We start from the raw sequence: 21,516 nt of genomic DNA on the forward strand, positions 1-21,516 counted from the left end.
TATATATATAAAACAAAAATATTTCCAATTTACCTAATGATACAGCATCTCCATAGGCTCCTACGGTCTGCAACATCCATTAACTTACAGATCTTCATCTAATAGTTCTAACATGTTTGACACACGATGTCGCCCAACTTTTCTCTGTAAAATAATCATGGTGACTGATTCTGATGCAGTACTGAAGAGCAGTGCAGGACACTGTTAGCACAGATGCTCCTGTGTGTGACTACTGAAGATACAGGGCCCTATCTTGCACCCAGCGCAATTGACTTTGTACACCGACGCATGTTTCATTCCTATTTTGCACCCGCGCAAAGCTCGCTTTTCCCTCCACAGAAGCACGTCGCTAAACTAGGGAATGAACTTGCGCTCCCTGGGCGGTTCAGCGCAAAAAAGGAGGCGTGTCCCGGCGCAAACAATCCCTGGTGCTATTTTACTGTTCCATAAAACAATTGCGCCACTGGCCAGAAAAAACCTAGTCTAAAGTCAGTGGCGCGTTGCGCGTTGTTCATTATGCTATTTTAAGGGCGCATGCTTGACCATAATGTATAGCGTGCACAACGCGCATACACTTTGATTCTCTAATCTACACAGAAGCAGCAGTTTTCATTTTTGCAAATCATATTATTACAAACGATAGATAGATAGATAGATAGATAGATAGATAGATAGATAGATAGATAGATAGATAGATAGATAGATAGACAATTTATTATAAAAGCATACATCTAGCTTACACATTTACCCACATTATTATATACCTGTTTAACCGAAGCTAATTTGGGTGTGTTTCTCCATCCCCAATGTCACTTCTCTCTCTTTTACGGCCGTGACGAGAGCGTTGCTCTCTTCGGCTGTGAACCGCTCCTGGCGCGCGCCTGGCAAATCCTCCATTATAATAGCAATACGCCAAGGAAAAAGCGCGTCTGCTCTTAAAGGGAATGTGAGATATCGCTCTGATTGGTTTATTTCACGTTACGCCCAAACCACACCTATGAATAATGAAGCTACTTCAGACCAACCCATTTTAGCTTTGCGCCGGGCGCAAGAGTCATTTATCCCGCCGGTATAATAGCAACAGCGCCGAGACCCGCCCACAAAGTTACTTGCGCTTTGCGCTTTGACACATGCGTTTCAGATCGTTAAAATAGGGCCCACAGTATGAATGGTTGTGCCTCTTAAATACACCCGGTTTATTGATTGCAGAATACTTCACATTAATCTTTGTATATACAGTTTATGAAGGGATAGATCACCAATGGAAAAAAATATCTTCTACGTTCTTTTAGTCACCTTCATATTGTTTAAAACCTGTATTGTATGATATTTGTTCTTCTGTGAAACACAATAGGGAATGCAGCTCTTGTCCATATAGTGTTTGTCTGTATGTTTTTGAGGTAAATTTAGCATCATTCATGTAATCTGTATGTGGTTCGCCAGCTAAGGAAAGTGTTAAGAGGTCTGCTGCTCATTCTGTGACTGATGTGAGGAGACCGTCTGCCCCGGTGTTCCTCAAAGGTCTGCAGGATCTCAGAGTCATGGATGGCAGTCAGGTGACCATGACCGTGGAGGTGACAGGTATGAAACAACCTTCAGTTTTTCAATCTAGGAGGAAAGCAGAGTAAGATTAAGTGTAGTTTATTGTCCTTTCGGAAATGCACACATTACAAATACGACCAACATTAAACAACAACATCCCTCTCACAACAACAAAAATCACTGCCATAGATGAAAAATGACAACTTTGATTTATTTATATATATATATATATATATATATATATATATATATATATATATATATATATATATATGATATACATATATAAATCAGTGGTGGGCCAGCAAGGGCTTCTCTGCAAGCTATATATTTAAAAACAGTGGTCACTCAGATTGTAATGCCACTGTTGCCCTGAGTGATTAATTTAAGCATACCATGTTCTAATGCAGGTTTGTAAAATTGAAATTGCGCCAAGATTTCCTAAATCCTTATTTTTCAATAGATTGTGTGTTTTGCTGTGTTTAGTTGTAATGAATGGAATTTCCTTTGTACTCCCTCAAGAGCATGTTTGTGCAGATGATTTAGTTCTAGTGATTATATAATAGTGAGCACTTCCTGTGTAACGACCGCATCTGAGGAGTCTCCTGACTGTGTATTTGCATGAACATGTGACCTCAACAGCATATGAACTTGCTGAAGTCACAACAAAGTGTGTGCAGTGTGGCCTGTAAGACACTGTTCTTAACTCTCTTTGACGCACTTGTACGCACTTTCATTATTCTTTATTTTGTCCCACTGTCCTCCATACATTTTCTCTAACCCAAACTTGCTTAATCATTTGCAAGTGTTATGTGTTTTGTATGTAGGTAATCCTGCCCCTGAGGTGGTCTGGCTGCATAATGGAAAAGAGATCCAAGAGTCAGAGGATTTCCACTTTGAGAAGAAGGGCTGTCAGTATACTCTCTTCATACAGGAAGTGTTTCCTGAAGATACGGGCACATACACCTGTGAGGTGTGGAATGAAGCTGGAGATGCTCGGACTGAAGCCTCACTAACTGTACAAGGTACAAATCATACTAAGTACTAACTGCATAACAAAATAGTGTGATCTGCAAATAGATACTGCCAGAGCTTTTTATAATAATATAATAGTTAAATATTGTAAAATAATATTTTGGTTTATTTGGTCACAGAGCCTCAAGATGGAGTTCAGCCCTGGTTCATCACTAAAACCAAGTCTTCTGCCGCCTCCCTGGGTCAACACGCTCTGCTCTCTTGTGCCATCGCTGGTGACCCCTTCCCAGAATTCCTCTGGATGAAGGAAGGGCAGGTAATATCTGGAGGCAGTGACTTTGAGATCCTACAGAAGGAGGATGTAGTCTCACTGCTCATCAGGAAAGTGAAGACACATCATGCTGGAAACTATGAGATTCTTCTGAAGTAAGGGTTTTTACACTTGTTTCAATTTTTTTTACTAATTTACTAATACAAAAAACATTCTTTATAGTTTACAATACATTCTCTATATTTTTGGTAAGTTATTTGGTAATGTTGACTCACTTTGAGAACATTACAAAATAAAAATGTACATACTTAAAACATACTCAAGAGGCTTTATTTCACTTAGTGAATTTAAAAAAAATATATAGAGAGTTCCTTTTTTCAAGGTGAACAATATGGATTTTATTTTGTTGATTCTTTATCAATCGAAAATGATTTCAGTCTCCATAATAGTTTCACGTGAAAAGATGTGAAAATGACACTTTACCCAAAATCTAAAAAAAATATATATATTTTTTTTTTTGCATTGTCATTATTTTTATGAAATGATCAAAAATTCCATATAGAATAATATTGTATGTAACAAAAAATAATGACATAATATAACTATGAAAATATGAATATTATTTTAAATATAAATAGTTAAATTAAAAAGTATTGATACACCATGGTAGTATTGTAATTATGTTGTAATTAACTGTTTATTTATGAAAAAAAAATATATATATATCATGAGATCCACACATTTAAGTACATGTAAGGTGACATTCTGTCATATCAGAAAGGGTTGTTTTTTTAGTTCTTCATTTACTTTTTCAATTCTGCAGTTTACCATAAATGAACTTCAGTGTTCATAAATCTTCTGTTGCTCTCAGGAATAAAGTAGGAGAGTGCAGGTCAGTGGCCACTCTGCACGTCAGCGAGGACCCCATGTTGTCTGGTGACGATTCTCATAAGCAGTACGTTTTCCTTCTATTCTTGCTCTCCTCTGCCCCGAAGCTATATTTACAGCCTTTTCCCCTTAACCCCTGCACTAAATCTACATAATATATCTACATAACCAAGTGCTCTGTTTATGCTTCCTCACTCAGCTGTGCTGTTGTCTAAAGAGGAGTGTGGGTTAGTCTAGGGGCCCCATTCTGGTCTCATTTCCCTATAAGGCTTCTGAAGTCATCTCTGATGCAACTCTGTCGTGTTGAACTAACTATCCTCTTGATTAAGCTGCTCTCCAGTGTGGGCTGAGCTAGCTGGGGCTTTAAACGTCTCTGTATGTTTTTTTTCTCCACTCTTCCTGTGGCAGCCGAGGGGTGGAGAGGACTGCACCAGGCAGGGGAGGACATCCAGAGACTCCCAGCCCTGCAACGTCGTGCTCTGAGCCACTCTGGGACCTCAACAGTCGGGCAGATCAGGAAGAAGAGGGGGGGTGTGCCACCCTTGGGCTTCTCAAACGGCGTGTAGAGACAAAGGAACACAGAGAAGACCAAATCCGACAACAGGAGGCTGAACAGATTGACTTCCGAACTGTGCTCGGCCGCAAGGTCAACACTAAGAGTGTCTCTGAGGAAGACCTGAAGGAGATCACGGCCGAGCAGATGGACTTCAGGGGGAACCTTCAACGGCAGATCAAGCCTAAGACGCTGACGGAAGAGGAACGTAAAGTCAACTCTCCACAACAGGTGGACTTCAGAGCAGTGCTGGGAAAGAAAGGAACCCCAGGCCCCAAACCTGGTCCTGGATCCTTAGTGAAAACACAGCCCAACAAAAATGAAGCTGTTGACTTTAGATCAGTGTTAGGCAACAAGAAAAAACAACCAAGCCAGGACAGGAATGGAGAAAGCCACGGTGATAAAGACACCAGAGAAAAGGAAAATGACGTGAACTGTGTGGATGGAGGGATAAAAGAGAAAAAAAATTCAGTTGGGAAAAAAGAGCCCGTTTTTACAGAGAAACTGACTGACGTGACGGTATTGGATGGGGAACGTTTGCATCTACAGTGCCAACTTTCATCTGAGTCTCCCGCTAAAGTGACATGGACGCTTGATGGAAAACTCATCAAACCATCCAAATTCATCATTATTGCTAATGAGGGTCAGTGTTGCATTTACAATTTAAAATTACCCAAGTAAGAGGACTAATTTGTTGCAAACTCTCATGGATAAATTTTGGCATTGTGGCGTTTATCAGGGGCTCTATTATGTTATATGCATGTGTACATGTTTCAAGCATCAGCAGACCAGAGGTAATCACAGTTTGACATTAATTTTATACAAACAATAAGTTAATATTGAGTACCTGACATTGCAGACAGTCGACTTTTGGTCCACTAACCAAAATAGCTCCAAATGAAGCCAATGCTGGAACCAACTTTGTGTTCTGCTGAGAAACACAGTGGTTGGCTGAAACGCCACAAACAAAGATGAGCACTTTTAGAATGCCACTTATCCAATCAGACAAGAGGACCAGAAGTAACTGTTACATAATTGTCATTGAACAGTGGTCACATGACACTCTGGTATCAGCCGGCAGGACTGTGATTGGATGAAAGTTTATTCAAGATGTTTCATGATGTATCTATCAGTAATGATATTAATGAGTAGTATGAAGCTGTACAGCGAGGGATATATCTCTGTGGCTTGGCCTCCTGTGTTCTTAATAGCATGCTACTCTAGTGAAAAAGAGTTTCACAAACTCTTAATCTGACTCTCGTAATCAATGTAGTGACGAATACAAGTTAACCTGTGTACTTGAAGAATATCTAATTTAATATGCATGTGTGTGGTTTGCAGGAATATTCCAGGTTAAATTCATGTTTAGAAGTACCAAACTCATCTGTCATTGCACATTTGCCCCATAGACATGCCCCACAACTGCTTTTATGATTAAGGGACCAGTCCAAATGATTTCTGTGGTAATTTCCAGCATGCAGCAGATACTATCAGTATACTGTAGATTAACTTTCCTGTAAAAGTAGGGGATTCCTCAACCCTCTGAGCATAACTGTTTAATGTGTGTTTATATGTGTGTGTAAGCAGGTGGTCAGTGCTCTCTATCCATTGATAAAGCTCTACCTGAGGATGAAGGACAATATGTGTGCAGGGCAGAGACCAACGAGGGAAAGGCAGAATGTTCCTGTATGGTCCTAGTGGACGGTGAGTTTATATTATAACTCTCCAGTAAAATAAATGTGTTTGCAGCATGTTTTTCCTGTATCTACTCTATGAAACTCAATAGGATGTGTCAAGAGTGTCTGTATTTTTTTGTGTTTAGTAATTTATTTTTAGTTTTGAATTGTACAACACAACATAATTATTTCTCTCTCTCTACTTGAGAACTATGTCAAAACACTTGGTTTCTTTGAGAATATTATGGTTTGAGTCTGTCTGTTTTGGGCTGGGCAGTATGTCTCCCTCCCTAGAGTCTCTGCCTGGGTTCTGCAGCTTCCGGTAATTACTGACCAGATCAGGCTGCATTGCATCCCTTACATGCCATGTCCTGAGATCTCCTCGTTTCGCTTTGTAGGATATGTCTTTACAGCTGTCTCTAAATCTCTATGACCTGCATAACATGTTTTGACAATCATTTCTGGATCTCTGTTTGACTTTACAGGTCATGTCCCAATGACCATCTCTAGATTTCTGTGTCCTGCTTTGCTGGACATGTCCCTGCAGTCGGCTCTAGATCCCTCCGTCCTGATTAAATGACATGTCTCTTCCAGGACATGTCTTTACAACCATTTATGGATCTCTCTTTTCCACTTTAGAGGATGTGTTTAGCTGTCTTTGGATGTATTTATCCTATTTAACAAGACATGTCAATAAAGCCATTTCTAGATCTCCCTGTCAAGTTCGAAAAGATCTAAAGATCTCTCTGTCTTACTTGACAGGACATCTTCCCACAACCATCTCTAGATCCATTTGGACAGGATAGCATATTCAAAGAGTGATCTCTTGTTTCTGTTCTGCTTTACAGGACATGTCTTACCAGTCATATCTAGATTTCTCTGTCCTAATGAACATGTCCCTACAGCTCTTTCTATGTCACTGTTTTGCTTTCCATGTTATGTCCTCACAGCTGTTCATAATAATTTTGTCCCACTTTACAAGACTTGATTCTACAGTCATCTCTGTTCTGCTTAACAGGGTCATGTCCAATTTCAATATTCTTTCCATTTTATCCACTGTAGATCCATGTGTACTGTTTCTGTCATCACTCTCTAGATATTAGTGTCTTGCTTTCCAATACATACCCCTGTAGTCAACAAGTCCCTACAGCTATCTCTTTATCTTTGTTGTGGTTTCCAGGACACGTCTTTACAGCTGTTCATAGAACTCTGTGTCCCACTTTAAAGGATGTGTTCCTTAAGCTGTGTCCAGATTTCACAATCCTGCATTACTGGGCATGTCCCTACTGTTGTATCTAAATATCTCGGTTATGCTTAACAGGACATCTCCCTATAGCTCCTCTAGATCTCTGTGTCCAGCTTTACAGGACACATCTTTGCTACATAAATCTTTAGATATGTCTTTCTCTTATGTTATAGAATATGTCATTAAAATTGACTCTAGGCATCTCTTTCCTGCTTAACAGTGACAAAAGGTGGCATGTTAGTTTTATTTAAAGGGATAGTTAATCCAAAAATGAAAATTCTGTCATAATTTACTCACCCTCATGTCGTTCCAAATCTTCGGAACACAACTAGAGATCTTTTTGGTGAAATCTGCAAGATTTCTGTCCCTCCATTGACAGTTACGCAACTACCACTTTGACGCTTCAAAAAGTTCATGAAGAGATTGTAAAACTAATCCATATGAATCAAATGGTTTATTCCAAATTTTCTGAATAGACACGATCAATTTATATGATAAAAAGATTGAATTTAGGCTTTTATTCAAATATAAACATTGATCATTGAACATAAACAGAAGCTCAACCGAACCTGCTTGACGCTGATAACAAACCTCTTGTGGAAGCTTAAGCATACTGCGTAACACAAGAATGAACCTCATTGGTTCTTGGAGCACAAGAATGAACCTCATTGGTTCTCGCGGAAACTCAAACGTGCTGTTTAACACGAGAATGAATTTCATTGGTTCTCGCACGTCAGGCGAACATGCTTGAGCCTCCGTTTACCACAACTGATGTATGAGTTGATGAATGTTTATATGTGAATAAAAGCCTAAATTCAATCTGTTCATCAAGCAATCAAGCAATCTGAAGCAATCATCAGAAAATTTTAGACTGAACCGCTCAATTAATTTGGATTAGTTTTACAATTTCTTTATGAACTTTTTGAAACATCAAAATGGATGTTGTATAGGGACATAAAGCTCTCATATTTCATCAAAAAGATCTTCATTTGCGTTTTACCGGTTTGAAACAACATGCGGGTGAGTAAATAATAACATAATTAACATTTTTGGACTATCCCTTTAAATACTTTAATGTTATAATTTTCTTGCATAAACATCTCATATAGCTTGTGCTTAAGTGGCTTCTGCTATTTTAACTGTCAAATTCCACTTTTTAAACTCAGGTTTGTCATTGTGACCTTTGTCTTGGTCTTAGCAATAAGTGACAATGAAAGAATGACAATAAACTCTCAAAATAGTTAATTAGCTTGGAACTTTTTTAGTGTGCAGAAGTTGAATAGGAGGCATAATGTGCTGCTTTCATGGGGGTCACATGAATTTGATTCTAATTTTGCTCTCTGTATTTCTTTCTCTCTGACTGTCTGTGTTCAGATCCCAGTGTCTCCACACCAGCTGATAAGCGGAGCAGGAAGCCCTCTACCCCGACCACAGAGAGTGAGTTTCCAAAATATGTACTTCCTTTTTTATATCCCAATATGGAGTGGCGTGGGAGATGTGAACCTTTCCCACTGCTGTACACACACACACACACACACACGCACACACACACAAACTTTTAAGTTGCTTGTAGCTTTTGTAGACAATTTCACTCTGGATATATTTTACTAAGAATAATTACTTATTAAATTACTTTGTTCTAGAAGAGAAAGAAAGAAAGAAAGAAAGAAAGAAAGAAAGAAAGAAAGAAAGAAAGAAAGAAAGAAAGAAAGGTCACTTGTAAAAAGCCTAACAGGAAGCTCTCCATTTGATTTCTGATAAGGTTAATTAGAGTGAATTTAGCAATTTTCTGCAAAGTTGTTCAATTGTTAGAGATTGTTTAGTAGGTTGCTACTTTTTGCTGTAAATATATCTTGCTTAAAATCAGATTAAAAATACACACAAACAAAGACATCCATCCGCATGTAACCTAGTTCATACATATCTGTAGAATCAGGGAAAGATGAAGTGAATAGTTTTCCACTCTCTATCTGGACACTTTTGTAAAATAAAGTTTTAAGTTGGACTATTATTGTTAAAGATTTAGCCTTTGCACTATTTTCAAGGTTGTCTTTAGTTTTGCATCCTCCAAAAGTTGTAGTATGGTATGGTCCGTGTTCACTGGTGAACCAGTCATTCACTTCTCACACTCTTCATCAGTTGAGTTGTTTGACAAAGGCTGTTGGATAGCTGACTTTGACTGATTTTTAATGTTAAACAAACTCAGTGAGCAAAAAGGAGATTGAGGGGTGAACAAAAGTGTGTTTTAGAGATATAAAGAGAGAATATAAGGAGATTTCTGACAGTAGAGCAAGAGAGATCATGACTTTTACTGCATGACTGCTTGGCAAAACCCACTTAGATTTCCATGTATGGGCTCAGTCAAGACTCTCTCTCACTCTCCGGACCACGAGGAGTGTTGTATGAGTTTTCTAACATCAATGTTTTTAACATGCCTGACATTCTTCAGAATGTTTTGTGAAGCTTTTGTATACTAGTGGGTCTACTTTTCGCCTACTCTTATAGCAGACTCTTTCGAAATGGCTGAAACTGAGACTGTTGAAACTGTTGATATGTGCACATGAGAAATGTCCCATATGTTTTTCTTTTTTCTTAAAAGAAAGGAGAAGTGAGAATAGTATATTTACAAAGGTTTTCTCAAAGGTTACAAGCAAATTCTGCTGAGAAAAAAGGAAATTACTCTTCCATGATTTAACATGCAGGTTAAAGTGTTGCATGATGCATATACTGTACGTACTTGCAAACCATTTAAAGGGTACTTTAGTTTTGTTTTGTAACATGCAATATAAAGTCAAAGTGTATCAGAATTATTTTTGAGGATGTTTGGCTGGCTAACTTGAGTTGGTCTTAATGCACCTGCTGTCATGTATCAGTATTGACCTGATATCATATCAGTTACTTACGATGTTTCCAAAATGGTAAAAATGGGGTAAAATGTGTAGACGGTAGACATTGAGGTAGCTCACTAGATTTGGAACACAGCGATGATGAGCCCTAATTTTACAACTTTAATAGTTAACCATTAGTCACTCAGTGAGTCAAGTTTGATACTTTGTTTTAGAGGGGCAGTGGATTTTACTCATTTATTAGGAAACTATATTCAAAACTGTGTCCAAGTTATCTGGGTATTTTGTGCTGATTAGCTTCTGTCATGAAAAGAGAATACACAAGTGAGCTGCCAATGGGTGAAATTAATAGTTTTCCAGAAACCATCTGTTTAAACAATAACAGAATGTTTATATAATATTCCGGCATGCATTTATGTTGTAATGCACATGCAGTTGTTGTGGATGGACCTGCAGAACCAGATTCCTCAAAGGAGAGATGCAGCAGTACATTTGTAACAGCACTGAACGGATGCAGATATGCTTTTAATATTGTACATGTCCTCTTGTCCACACGTGAACATCAACAAGGCTGACAATAAAAGATTGATAGTGATTTTGGAGCAACTGAAGGTTTAGGTAGGTCCTACATTATAAGGGGTTACATTGAGTCATTGAGTTGTTTGCAGTCATGGAAAATCTGTGATTAAAAATCATGAAGCTATAAAAATAAGCAGTGGTGTCTTGGATGATGGAAAATTCTAACCTCCAAAAGCACCTCTGAATTGCTGGTGGAAATTGAAAACCCAATTGGTGTCCTTAAGGACTCTGTGCTTTCATGACCAGTTCAGAAACAACCACTGCAACTTACGTCATGCTTGTTACATTCCTCTGTCCTAATGGCTTATATTTGTATCTCTATGTTATTAGTTGTGCTTGTTAGGAAAGCATCACTGTTAGCATTGAATCCTTAATCTAACTAAATATTAAACTTTGCCTTGTAAATCACCTTACCCCGTATGTTTATGGTAACCAACATGTACAAATACTTAAGTCATCAAATTCAGTCAATCTGGAAAGATAGATTTTTTATTTGTTTTGTCATTGTTTGCTGTAAGCTAGTCCTGCAGCGCACTATCAGAGTTCCTTTGAAACCTTCATCCTCCCCCAGCTCCACATGCCTAGATCTACTACAGGATTTATGTATGTATGTGTGATCTATGTATATTTATGTATTTTTTCTTTTGTTTCTGGGTTTATTGTGTCGCTACATTTATTTTTCCCTGTTTATCCTGTCGCAACACTCTGCTTTGTGTTAGTATTTTTTTGTTTAAGTCATAAAAAACAAACATTAGATACAGTTGACATTGTATCTATATTGGGGTGTAGTTTAGCGTAAAGAAAAAAAAAAACATCATGGTTTCCACAGTTACTAATCTAGTTCTATATAAAGGTGAAAAATGTAAAAAAAAAAATCCACAAATCTGCCAACTCAAAGAAAGTAAAAGAAGACTAAATACTCCCTTGTGAAAAAGAAATGTGCTCAGTTGTACTGAATGTGCACTTCTAGTGTACATATCTTAAAAGTATATTTAAAAAAAAAAAACTGTACTTGCAGATAATATAATATAAATGAAATCAAAGGCCACTTTTGTGTGCATAAATTATTTAATTGCTATAAATTATTCTTTCCTTTGATCTCATTCGTTTTTCAGTATGGTCTCTTTAATATTCATAGGTTTCTGTGCACGTAAAGAGTGCTTAATTGTAAGAGTTCTTCAAGAGTACCTTCAGCTTTAAGCCTATGCTCTTCCATGCATCTGGACTTACTACAGATTGTCGTCCTTGCCCAGACAACATGCAGTGCTTTCTGATCTATCTCACTGGTAGCGATCAGCAACACACCTCATTGTTTAATTCGAATGTCTTGCATCGTCACTTTGCACTTCTGAACTGACCCTTATCTTAATGAAACTATCATTGACAATAAGCTTGATATTTGTCTTCTCACTGAAACCTGACAAGTTCCTGGCGATTTTCTGCAGTTAAATCTACTCACACCGGAAGGATAAAAGTATCTGTCCAGACCTTGACTGCACGGCAGAGGTGGACAGTAACAAAGTACATTTAGTTGAGTACTGTACTTAAGTACACTTTTTAGTTTTTTTCTGGACACTTTTTACTTTAACTTCACTACATTTGAAAGACAATTTGAGACTATTTGAGGGAACAGCCATTTGTGTGTCCAAAACCATTGTGGACGTTATTGAATGCACTTATTCAATCTCAAATTCAATCCCACTATACTGGAACTGTGTTCTAGAAATAAATTTGATATTGATATGAGGGGAGGTAGGCAGGCATAGATTCAGAGGCATATAAGGTACTGTAAGTATTACATACAACAATGCAACAATAATAAAACAATGCATTGACATTTCCTTTTTACTTTTGATATTTAAAGCTGTAGTCTACGATGTTGAAAATCGGTCGAGAAAGCCTGAGACGGATGGGAAGTTTTAAAAAACTCATCCCGCCCCTCCACACACACACCCCTCCCCACTGTGCTAAGTTACCTGATCCTTCCCACCGGGAAACGACCTGAACAACGTCACTTAGTCAAGCTGTGATCACTGGTAGTAAACAGCGCATCTTGTTCAAATTCCGATCTGAAATATATTCAAGCACTTCAAGAAATATAATTACTTTGACCCGTGATAGGCGATGCTAAACGGCTAACATTCCAATGCCGACCGGCAGCATGAGCATGTTGTCAGACTGATAAAAAGCTATTTATGTAACACCTCACACCATAAAAGTATAAATAAATGCTTACCTGCTCAACAAAAAGTCAGCCGTGTCAGCGTCGGTTTTCAGTCCCAAATCTCCACTGCTGAGCTGATGCTACTTTGCTAGCTACCATAGACTGTCAGCTGCTTGCCCGCGAAATTTCATGTCGCAGGAGGGGGGCGGGGTGGGGTGGAGACGCGAGCGCCACGTGGAGTTTCAAGTGGAGCGGGGGATTGGATGAGAGCAGTTGACCAATGTAAGCTGTCCGGCCGGACAGCTTACATTGGTCAACTTCTCTGCAGCTGTACACCCAATAGAGTGAATGGATTTTTTTCATTCTTTTTTCTCTTCATATTGTTACGATTGTACTGTAGAACCATAACCAGCATCTAAACAAGGTTATTAATAATGAACAATCTTTGAAATCGTAGACCATAGCTTTAAGTACTTTTAAAAACAAGTACTTCTGTACTTCTACTTAAGTAAAAATCGTTCTTTACAACTTTAACTTGTAACAGAGTTATATTTGACCAGTAGCATCTGTACTATCACTCAAGTAAGGAAGTTGTGTACTTTGTCCACCTCTGCACAGTAGTGGTCTCACTGTCATATATCGAGAGAACCTCCGACTCACACAACTTGATTTTCACGACACCAATACATTTGAATATATGGTATTGAAGGCTGACTCTCTTATGATTATCTTGCTCTATCATCCTACTAAGGCTTTGTCTAACATTTCTGAACCCAGGGAACTTTTGACCCTTGCCTGTTCATTTTCCTTTCCCTTTCTCCTTTTCGGTGACTTCAATATTCATGTTGATGCTGTTTGCTTTAACACTTATCAATTACTGTCTAATTTTGAATGTTTTAATCGGACTCAGAATATAAATTTTCCTACTCATACGCATGGTCATATCCTTGCTTTGATTTATACATCATTGTACATCATTGATATCTCTTCCATCTCTTCTTCTGATACTGGTATCTCTGATCATAAATTTATTGGTTTTAGCCTAAGCTTGCCTAAGCATAAAAAATGTCCTACGATTGTTATATCCTATTGCATTCTCAAAGCTGTTGATACTGCATCATTTGGCACCTCCATTGTTTCTTTGAATCTTTCTGATGTCTTTGATTTCTCTTCTCCCTCCCTGATATTATCTAACTATCACTCCATCATTTTTTAAATTTTGCTGGAGCATGCTCCTGTTAAGACCAGAAGTGTCCCTTTCACCCACCCTTCTCCTTGGTACACCCCTGAGCTTCGTATTCTAAAGGCTAGTGGTAGACGGCTTGAGCGTCTTTACAGGAAAACTGGCCTCACTGTTCACTATTTAGCTTTAATTGAACATCTCATAAAATACAAATCTGTTCTGAACTGGGTCGTTCTAGTTTTGTCTCTGCCACAATTAACAAATCAAGCAACAGGCCAAAAGCATTATTTAACACAATAGACAAGCTCACCAAGCCTCCATCCCATGATGCTCTAGCTACAGATGAGCTTTTCTGTTCCTTCCTTATTCACTTGCTAGAAAAGACAGATGCCTTCCACCGGTGATTCTCTAATGATGCTACAAAGCTTAGCTATTTGCCAAATCTATCTGGTCAGTCCCTGACTTTCTTTTCTCTGACTACTCCATTTTCTGTTTCTGAGTTAATTTTGAGATTTACATTTACATTTACATTTAGTCATTTAGCAGACGCTTTTGTCCAAAGCGACTTACAAATTAGGACTAAATTAAGCGAGTCATCGTGAAGAGGCAAGAAACAACGCAAGAAGTGCTCAAAATACGAAGTTCAGGCATTGTTCAAAGTAGCATAAGCCCAATAAGAGAGGATTTAAAGGAAAAAGGAAAAAGGATAATTTTTTATCAGGTTAAGTGCTCATGGAAGAGAAGGGTTTTCAGCTGTCTTTTGAAAGTTGTTAGGGATTCTGCATTCCGGATTAGGGTGGGAAGAGCATTCCACCAGCATGGAACTGTGAATGAGAATGTTCTGGAAAGTGATTTTGTGGCTTTCTGTGATGGAACCACGAGATGTCACTTGTTGACCGATCGTAGGCTTCTGGTAGGGATGTAGGCTCGTAGGAGTGAGTGAAAGTAGGAGGGAGCTGAGTCTGTGATAGATCTATAAGCAAGCGTCAATGAGATGAACAGAGGAATGACGTGGGCCCTCTTGGGCTCGTTGAAGACAAGACGAGCTGCAGCATTCTGAATCATTTGTAGAGGTTTAGTTGCACATGATGGAAGTCTAGCCAGAAGAGCATTGCAGTAGTCAAGCCTAGAAATGACCAAGGCCTGGACGAGAAGTTGTCTTGCATGCTCAGTTAGGAAAGGCCTGATCTTCCTGATGTTGTGCAGTGCAAACCTGCATGATCGAGCTGTCTTTGAAATGTGATCTGTGAAGGTCAGCTGGTCATCCAGTATTACTCCAAGATTTCTGACCGAACTTGATGGGGTGATTGATGATGAATCTAGCTGGATAGTGAAGTCGTGTTGTAGAGATGGATTAGCAGGGAGGACGAGAAGCTCAGTCTTTGCCAGGCTGAGCTGCAGGTGATGTTCCTTCATCCATGTCGAACTGCCAGACAGCTTGAGATCTGTGCAGCTACTGTGGGATCATCTGTTTAAAAAAAGAGGAAGAGCTGTGTGTCATCAGCATAGCAGTGGTAGGAGAAACCATGTGCCTGTATGATGTGTCCCAGTGATGTGGTGTAGATGGAGAAGAGGAGGGATCCAAGAACTGAACCCTGAGGAACCCCTGTGGTCAGTTGATGTGCTTTGGATATCTCGCCTCTCCATGCAACCCTGAAGGACCTACCTGTGAGATAGGACTCAAACCAGTGGAGGGAAGTTCCTGTGATGCCCAGTGATGAGAGGGTGGACATAAGGATCTGATGATTCACAGTGTCGAAGGCAGCAGACAGATCCAGGAGAATGAGAACTGAGTATTTGGAAGCAGCTTTTGCGATCCGTAGGGCTTCTGTGACCGACAGTAGTGCAGTCTCAGTTGAATGCCCTTTCTTGAAGCCAGATTGGTTGACATACAGCTGGTTGTTCAGAGACAAGAACGATGTTACTTGGTTGAAAACAGCTCTTTCAAGTGTCTTCGCAATGAATGGTAGGAGAGAGATAGGTCTGTAATTCTCTGCAAAAGATGTGTTTAGTGTTGTTTTTTTAAGCAGTGGAGTTACCCAAGCCTGCTTGAATGCAGTAGGGAAAGTGCCAGTATGGAGGGATGAGTTGATGATGTGTGTGAGTGCTGGAAGAAGTGTGGGAGAGATAACTTGTAGAAGGTGTGAGGGGATGGGGTCTAGAGGGCAGGTGGTAGGATGACTGGAGAGGATAAGTTTAGATACTTATTGATGAATTGAGATCCAATTCATCATCCGGTCGACTTGACCCTGCTCCTACTTCTCTCCTGAAACTTTGCCATTCTGTCATCTCTGCACCTATTTCTCATTTTATCAATGTATCTCTTAACTCTGCTTCATTCCATCTGCCACTCAAAAATGCTGCAGTTACCCCTGTTCTCAAGAAACCTAACCTTGATCCATCAGTTCTATATAATTATTTCAAATTTACTTTTCTAGTTGAAAATAATCTCTTTGATCCTTGTTTTCGCCCACTTCATAGTACTGAAACTGCACTTGTTAAGGTAGTGAATGTTCTACTACTTTCTGGTGACTGGTTCTCTGTCTATACTTCTGCTACTTGACCTCAGCTCTGCCTTCGAAACCGTCTCCCATGAATTACTTATTTCTCGCCTCTCGGATGTGGGTATTTCTGGTGCTGCTCTTTCTTGGTTTTCTTCCTATCTCTCTGACAGACAATTCTACATTTCAGTTCAGGATTTTCGATCACCTACTGTCCCGCTGAAGCAAGGTGTCCCCCAGGGATCCGTTCTCGGGCCATTATTATTCATAATTTACATACTACCTCTGTGTCAGATCTTACACGTCATTGTTTTAATTATTACTTTTAGAATGCATTTTAGAATGGATTTTTATCCATTTTGGATTATCACATCCCATAATATACACTCTGTACACCTTCTCTACCTGCTCTATCTGCCCAAACTGACAAAATCTCTGCTTGCGTGCATGAAAAAGATTGGCTCAATTCAAATTTTCTGAAACTAAACATGGACAAAACTAAGATCATTTTTATTGGAACTCCGTCACTCGCTAGCAATATTCCTACTGATTTCACCTGTGAGATTGATGGTTCTCACATCAAACCATCAAGTACTGTTAAAAATATAGGTATTATTTTTGACTCCTCTCTCCTTTCAGGCTCATATTAACTCTATCACCCAATCTGCATTCTTTGAACTACGTCGCACTGCCCAGCTCTGTCCCTTCATCAGTGTCAAAGACGCTGAAACTGTCATCCATGCATTTGTCTCATCACGTCTTGATTACTGTAATGCCCTTTTCATTGGTTTAACTTCCAGCTCCATTTCCAGATTACAATATATTCAAAACTCTGCTGCTAGAATACTTACTCGTACCAAGTGTTCTGCTCGCATCACCCCAGTTTTGTATGATCTCCTCTGGCTTCCAGTAGCCTACCGTATTAAATACAAAATTCTCCTGCTCACTTTTAAATCTTTGCACGGCTTGGCTCTTCCTATATTTGTAACCTGCTCCTCCCCTACACCCCGACTCGGTCAGTGCGATCTTTTGACTCTGGCCTTCTCTTTGTCGCTCGGTATCGCCTCTCTTCAATGTGGGGCAGGTCATTCAGTGTTGTTGCACCTAAACTATGGAATTCTCTCCCCCGATCACTCTGTTGTATTAATAATATTTCTGAATTTAAATCATTACTCAAAACTCACTTATTTTCTGAATGTTATCATGCTTAAGTTGTGTTCTGTATTTCGTTGTATGCTGCCTTGTCTATATAATGCTCTTTTACTGTTCTGTATTCTTGTTACTCTAACCTACTTACTATTGTTTGTCATCATTGGTTTGTCCTTTCGTTGTTATCCTTTTGTTGTTGCTTGTACATTGTAAAGCATCCTTGAGCACTGGAAAGGCGCTATATAAATAAAACTTATTATTACTTAATTTGCACTTGCAGTATACTGTCCCTAAACCTCAATAGTATCAAAAGTATTTTGCAATACATGAACACAATAAGTATATTGTATCCAACATATAAATATACTTAAGTCTTAACTAAGTGGGTAAAAAAAGCACTTTAAAGTTCAGCTAATTGCATTCAATGTAAATTTAAACAATACTAATGTTTCATTTATTTGTAGAAGTGTAGTTATTTTTCACAAGTGCAAGCAATTAAGCAGCAGGATGATATAGGAAGCCAATAAAATCAATCATGTAACCGTTTTGCGGCAGACCTTTCCATGTTAGTAATAAGTATAACAGGACACTTCATTTACCGTGAAGAAATTCTGGTCATTAAACTACTCTCCCCTTTTCATATCTTCTACTATGTCATATACAGAACTTTTAAATACAAGTTCTAATTTCTGTTATGTCTCTCTATACAGTACATCACCATGCAGATGTTTCAGTGATTACATTAATTCACCTGCTTTTTTCGATCATTTATAACATGATGAAGCAATGTTAAAGATAGCAACAGTGATCTGTTTCCTGCTTTCTCTGTCTTTCTTTTTGTCTGGTTATTTTCTGCAGTGGTTGACAGTGTGAAGTGGTGTGATTTGTTGAAGCAGTGGAGGGCAGAGATTATCTGTGTTCTAAGTGTCTTCAGGTTGTCAGGCTTTTAAACAGATACGTTTGATCCTGTGGCCTAAAGCCTAAACATTATGAAATATGGAAGTGGGATGGCCTATGTGTGTGTGTTTCAGCATTTCCAGCATTATCCTAAAGCATTTGCTCTACCTTTGTCTTTACTCACTTGTTCCGTATTTGTCTAATAATCCTGTGATTTAAATTTATGTCCAAAGTATATGCTTTCATACCAAGGCAAGCTCAAAAAAGTCTGGTTCACAGTCACACAGTAAACAAACACCTAACCACAAAGGTTATCTGTATGTTTATTTGTTTGTTTGGGCATTGTGAACATATGTTCCCAACATTTTAAATTAAACAGCCATGTCATACTGCTGGAAATGTTGCATTGTTGGGCAAGTAAGAACTTGCTTTAATACTATGGGCTAGATTTACTGACAGCTTGCGACAGCGCAAACCCTCTTTTGCCGTTAAAAAACTACTGTCTACTGTCTACTACTGATTTACTAAAGACACACAGTGAAAAATTTGCGCTGAAAAGGCGTGGACCCAGTTATTTTTGCGGCTGAACTTATTGCATATGTATTTGTAGGTGTTTCCCTTTCAGACGCAAAATTTATGGGAGGAGAGTATTTAAATGAATCATGCAAGGTGATTTCCTAAGGTTTGCGCTCTTTACTGGTGTTTGACCCATTATTTACCGCCTAAAAAAACAGACGCTAACTGGTAAATTGCATTGGTCGTTATGGAAATGATCTGACTGCATCTGTGTTCTTTGATTTGTGTGTCGTCAGTAGATCACATGCAGAACTTTCCACTCCCATTGTCACTTTTTTGGAATTGCGCTCTCACGCTAATTTGCACTGTTTAGTAATTCTGGCCCTAAGCCTTCATTTGAGCTCAGGATTACCCTCTACTACCATGTGTAATAACTTATACTTTCATTTGTTTCACTTATAGTTAATTTGTTTATTATGCTACTAACATAACATTACCATAAACTCAGGCATGCAGAATATGTAAGAAAATCTTCTTTGGCATATTTACAGTGATTAGACTGTTTTTTATTATTATTATTTTGTCCACTGGAATTTATTGGAAAGTATTTTGATGATTTTTTGGCTGAACAGTCAAACCCAGGAGCACAACAGTACAACTGGACTATACTTCCAATTCTTGAAGCCTTATTGTCATTCATCATACATCTAAGTTTTTGTTTTTTAGTTTGGTAACTTTATATGATTGTCCACTTTTTAGACATTCTACTAACAGCTCTATTCTACTTCTGCTACAGTTGTAGAATTGCTACTACATGTCAACTACAAGTCATTAAAGTATTAGTCTGTCTGCTCCATATCTGCTAATATAATAATTTGTTTTTATAATACTTAATTTGGAACCCTTCTGTAGGTCTGGCGTCAGGTTTGGTAGTAAGTGCACTCTTTTGTGCTCTTATTGTGATAGGCCTCCATTTTGTGAATGTCGTTTAGGCCATCGCTCTTATTTTATATATAGCAGGTTGAGCTCTGTAGGTCTCCTCCCTTTATGAGAGTTTAGCAAGGTTGAATAATAGACCACTGTTCCTTGTTAGAAAGTATTAAGGGGGTGTTAAATAGGATTTTCATAGGCTGGTGAAATTAGGGTCCTGAAGTTCCCATATAAAGGTAGGTAGATTACAATAAAATTAACCTATTAAATCCAGTTATTCCAATATTCAATGTACCTAAACATCCCTAAAAAAAAATGTATATGTAAAATGCTTAAATTTATATGCTGTCAAATAAGGTTTACATTTTAGCTGTCTATACAAACTTACAAAAATATATTATGGCCCCAAAACGCATTTGGACTCTTAAGCCAGAATGCAATTATACAAATCAATTTACATTGTATAACAAAATATCAAAACAAGTGGCATTTATTTTAAAGAAATATAGCACAAGTGCAGATGTCAACCAATCAATTTTACAAAAAAGTTTTAAAATATGATACATGAAATATATTGTTCAAAGTAAAGACAAAAAGTCCTGGACACTTTTTGGGTGTCAAACTTTGTGGAACATGTTTATAGGTAATACAATGAACTTCACCAGTAGTGTGAACTGACTTCATACATCCACTAAAAATTACCTTGAGACTAATTAGAGATCTTGAGTTAAACAGTGGCTAAAAGTTCTGAAGAAAAAAAAAAAAAAAAAAAAAAAAAACGAACATTGGCTTGACTTTGACAGATGCCACTTGGCTTGATATTTTGTATCTAATTCAATAAAACTTAGAAAATTTTAAGTGTGACTTTAGTGTCCAACATGTGCTAAAACTACACTTTACATAAAATCCAAGGTTACAAATGATCATGTTGCCTCAACAGCCCTAAAATGTCACAGCCCGCTAGTCTTCCTAAATAGCAGGTTATACTACGTCTTGTGTGAGTCTCAATTGGGGGTTGAAGGTTCTATATATGTGTTGCTACTACAATTGATTTATAATCAAAGGACAGATAGGAAGATCTGATCAGCTTCATTATAATCTCTGTTTATAAACTCAGTTTGAGATGTGTTTTGTCCAAATTTTATGGATTCAGGTGAATGCTCAATGAAACAAAAATAGTTTTGTGTTGGAAAGAGGATGTTTTCATTTCCACGGCTACAGAGAAAAAGAGAGAGGAATGAGAGAATGGCCTCTCAGAGAGGGATGAGATTGGAATGTCTTACAACCGACAGAAAAACTCCTCAGAAGTTTGACATTGCTTCAGATCAGAATAGCTTCATTGCCAGTGTTGCAGCTCTAGACTTGTGTTTGTTGGCCTTGCCATCACATTGTTTCATGACAGCGATCAGATGTAAAATAAATAGTGGCAAAAGCTATTTCCTGGATTCTTGTTGGGGATATTTTTAGTATGACCAAAAAAGGCAAAGAGCAAAGAACCTTAGCAGCTGATCTCTCCTAGTACATCCAGAGAAAAACATCTCTCCTTTCCTCTCATTCCACCCTCCCTTTTACCATTTTGTAAACGTGAGAGTGCATGTTC

The 21,516-nt window shown here is 38.3% G+C and overlaps 1 protein-coding gene across 1 annotated transcript in view; it reads left to right on the forward strand.

Moving 5' to 3' along the window:
• mylka (myosin, light chain kinase a) overlaps positions 1-21,516 on the forward strand; it is a 122,251-nt gene that overhangs the window by 73,287 nt on the left and 27,448 nt on the right. The window contains exons 12-18 of the mRNA XM_084123267.1: positions 1,444-1,581; positions 2,370-2,567; positions 2,697-2,943; positions 3,660-3,743; positions 4,085-4,872; positions 5,817-5,933; positions 8,526-8,588. Of these exons, the coding sequence (XP_083979393.1) occupies positions 1,444-1,581; positions 2,370-2,567; positions 2,697-2,943; positions 3,660-3,743; positions 4,085-4,872; positions 5,817-5,933; positions 8,526-8,588 (1,635 nt within the window). The remainder of the gene's footprint in view (positions 1-1,443; positions 1,582-2,369; positions 2,568-2,696; positions 2,944-3,659; positions 3,744-4,084; positions 4,873-5,816; positions 5,934-8,525; positions 8,589-21,516) is intronic.

This window comes from Abramis brama (genome assembly GCF_963993115.1).
Source record: "Abramis brama genome assembly, chromosome: 8".
NCBI lineage: Eukaryota > Metazoa > Chordata > Actinopteri > Cypriniformes > Leuciscidae > Abramis > Abramis brama.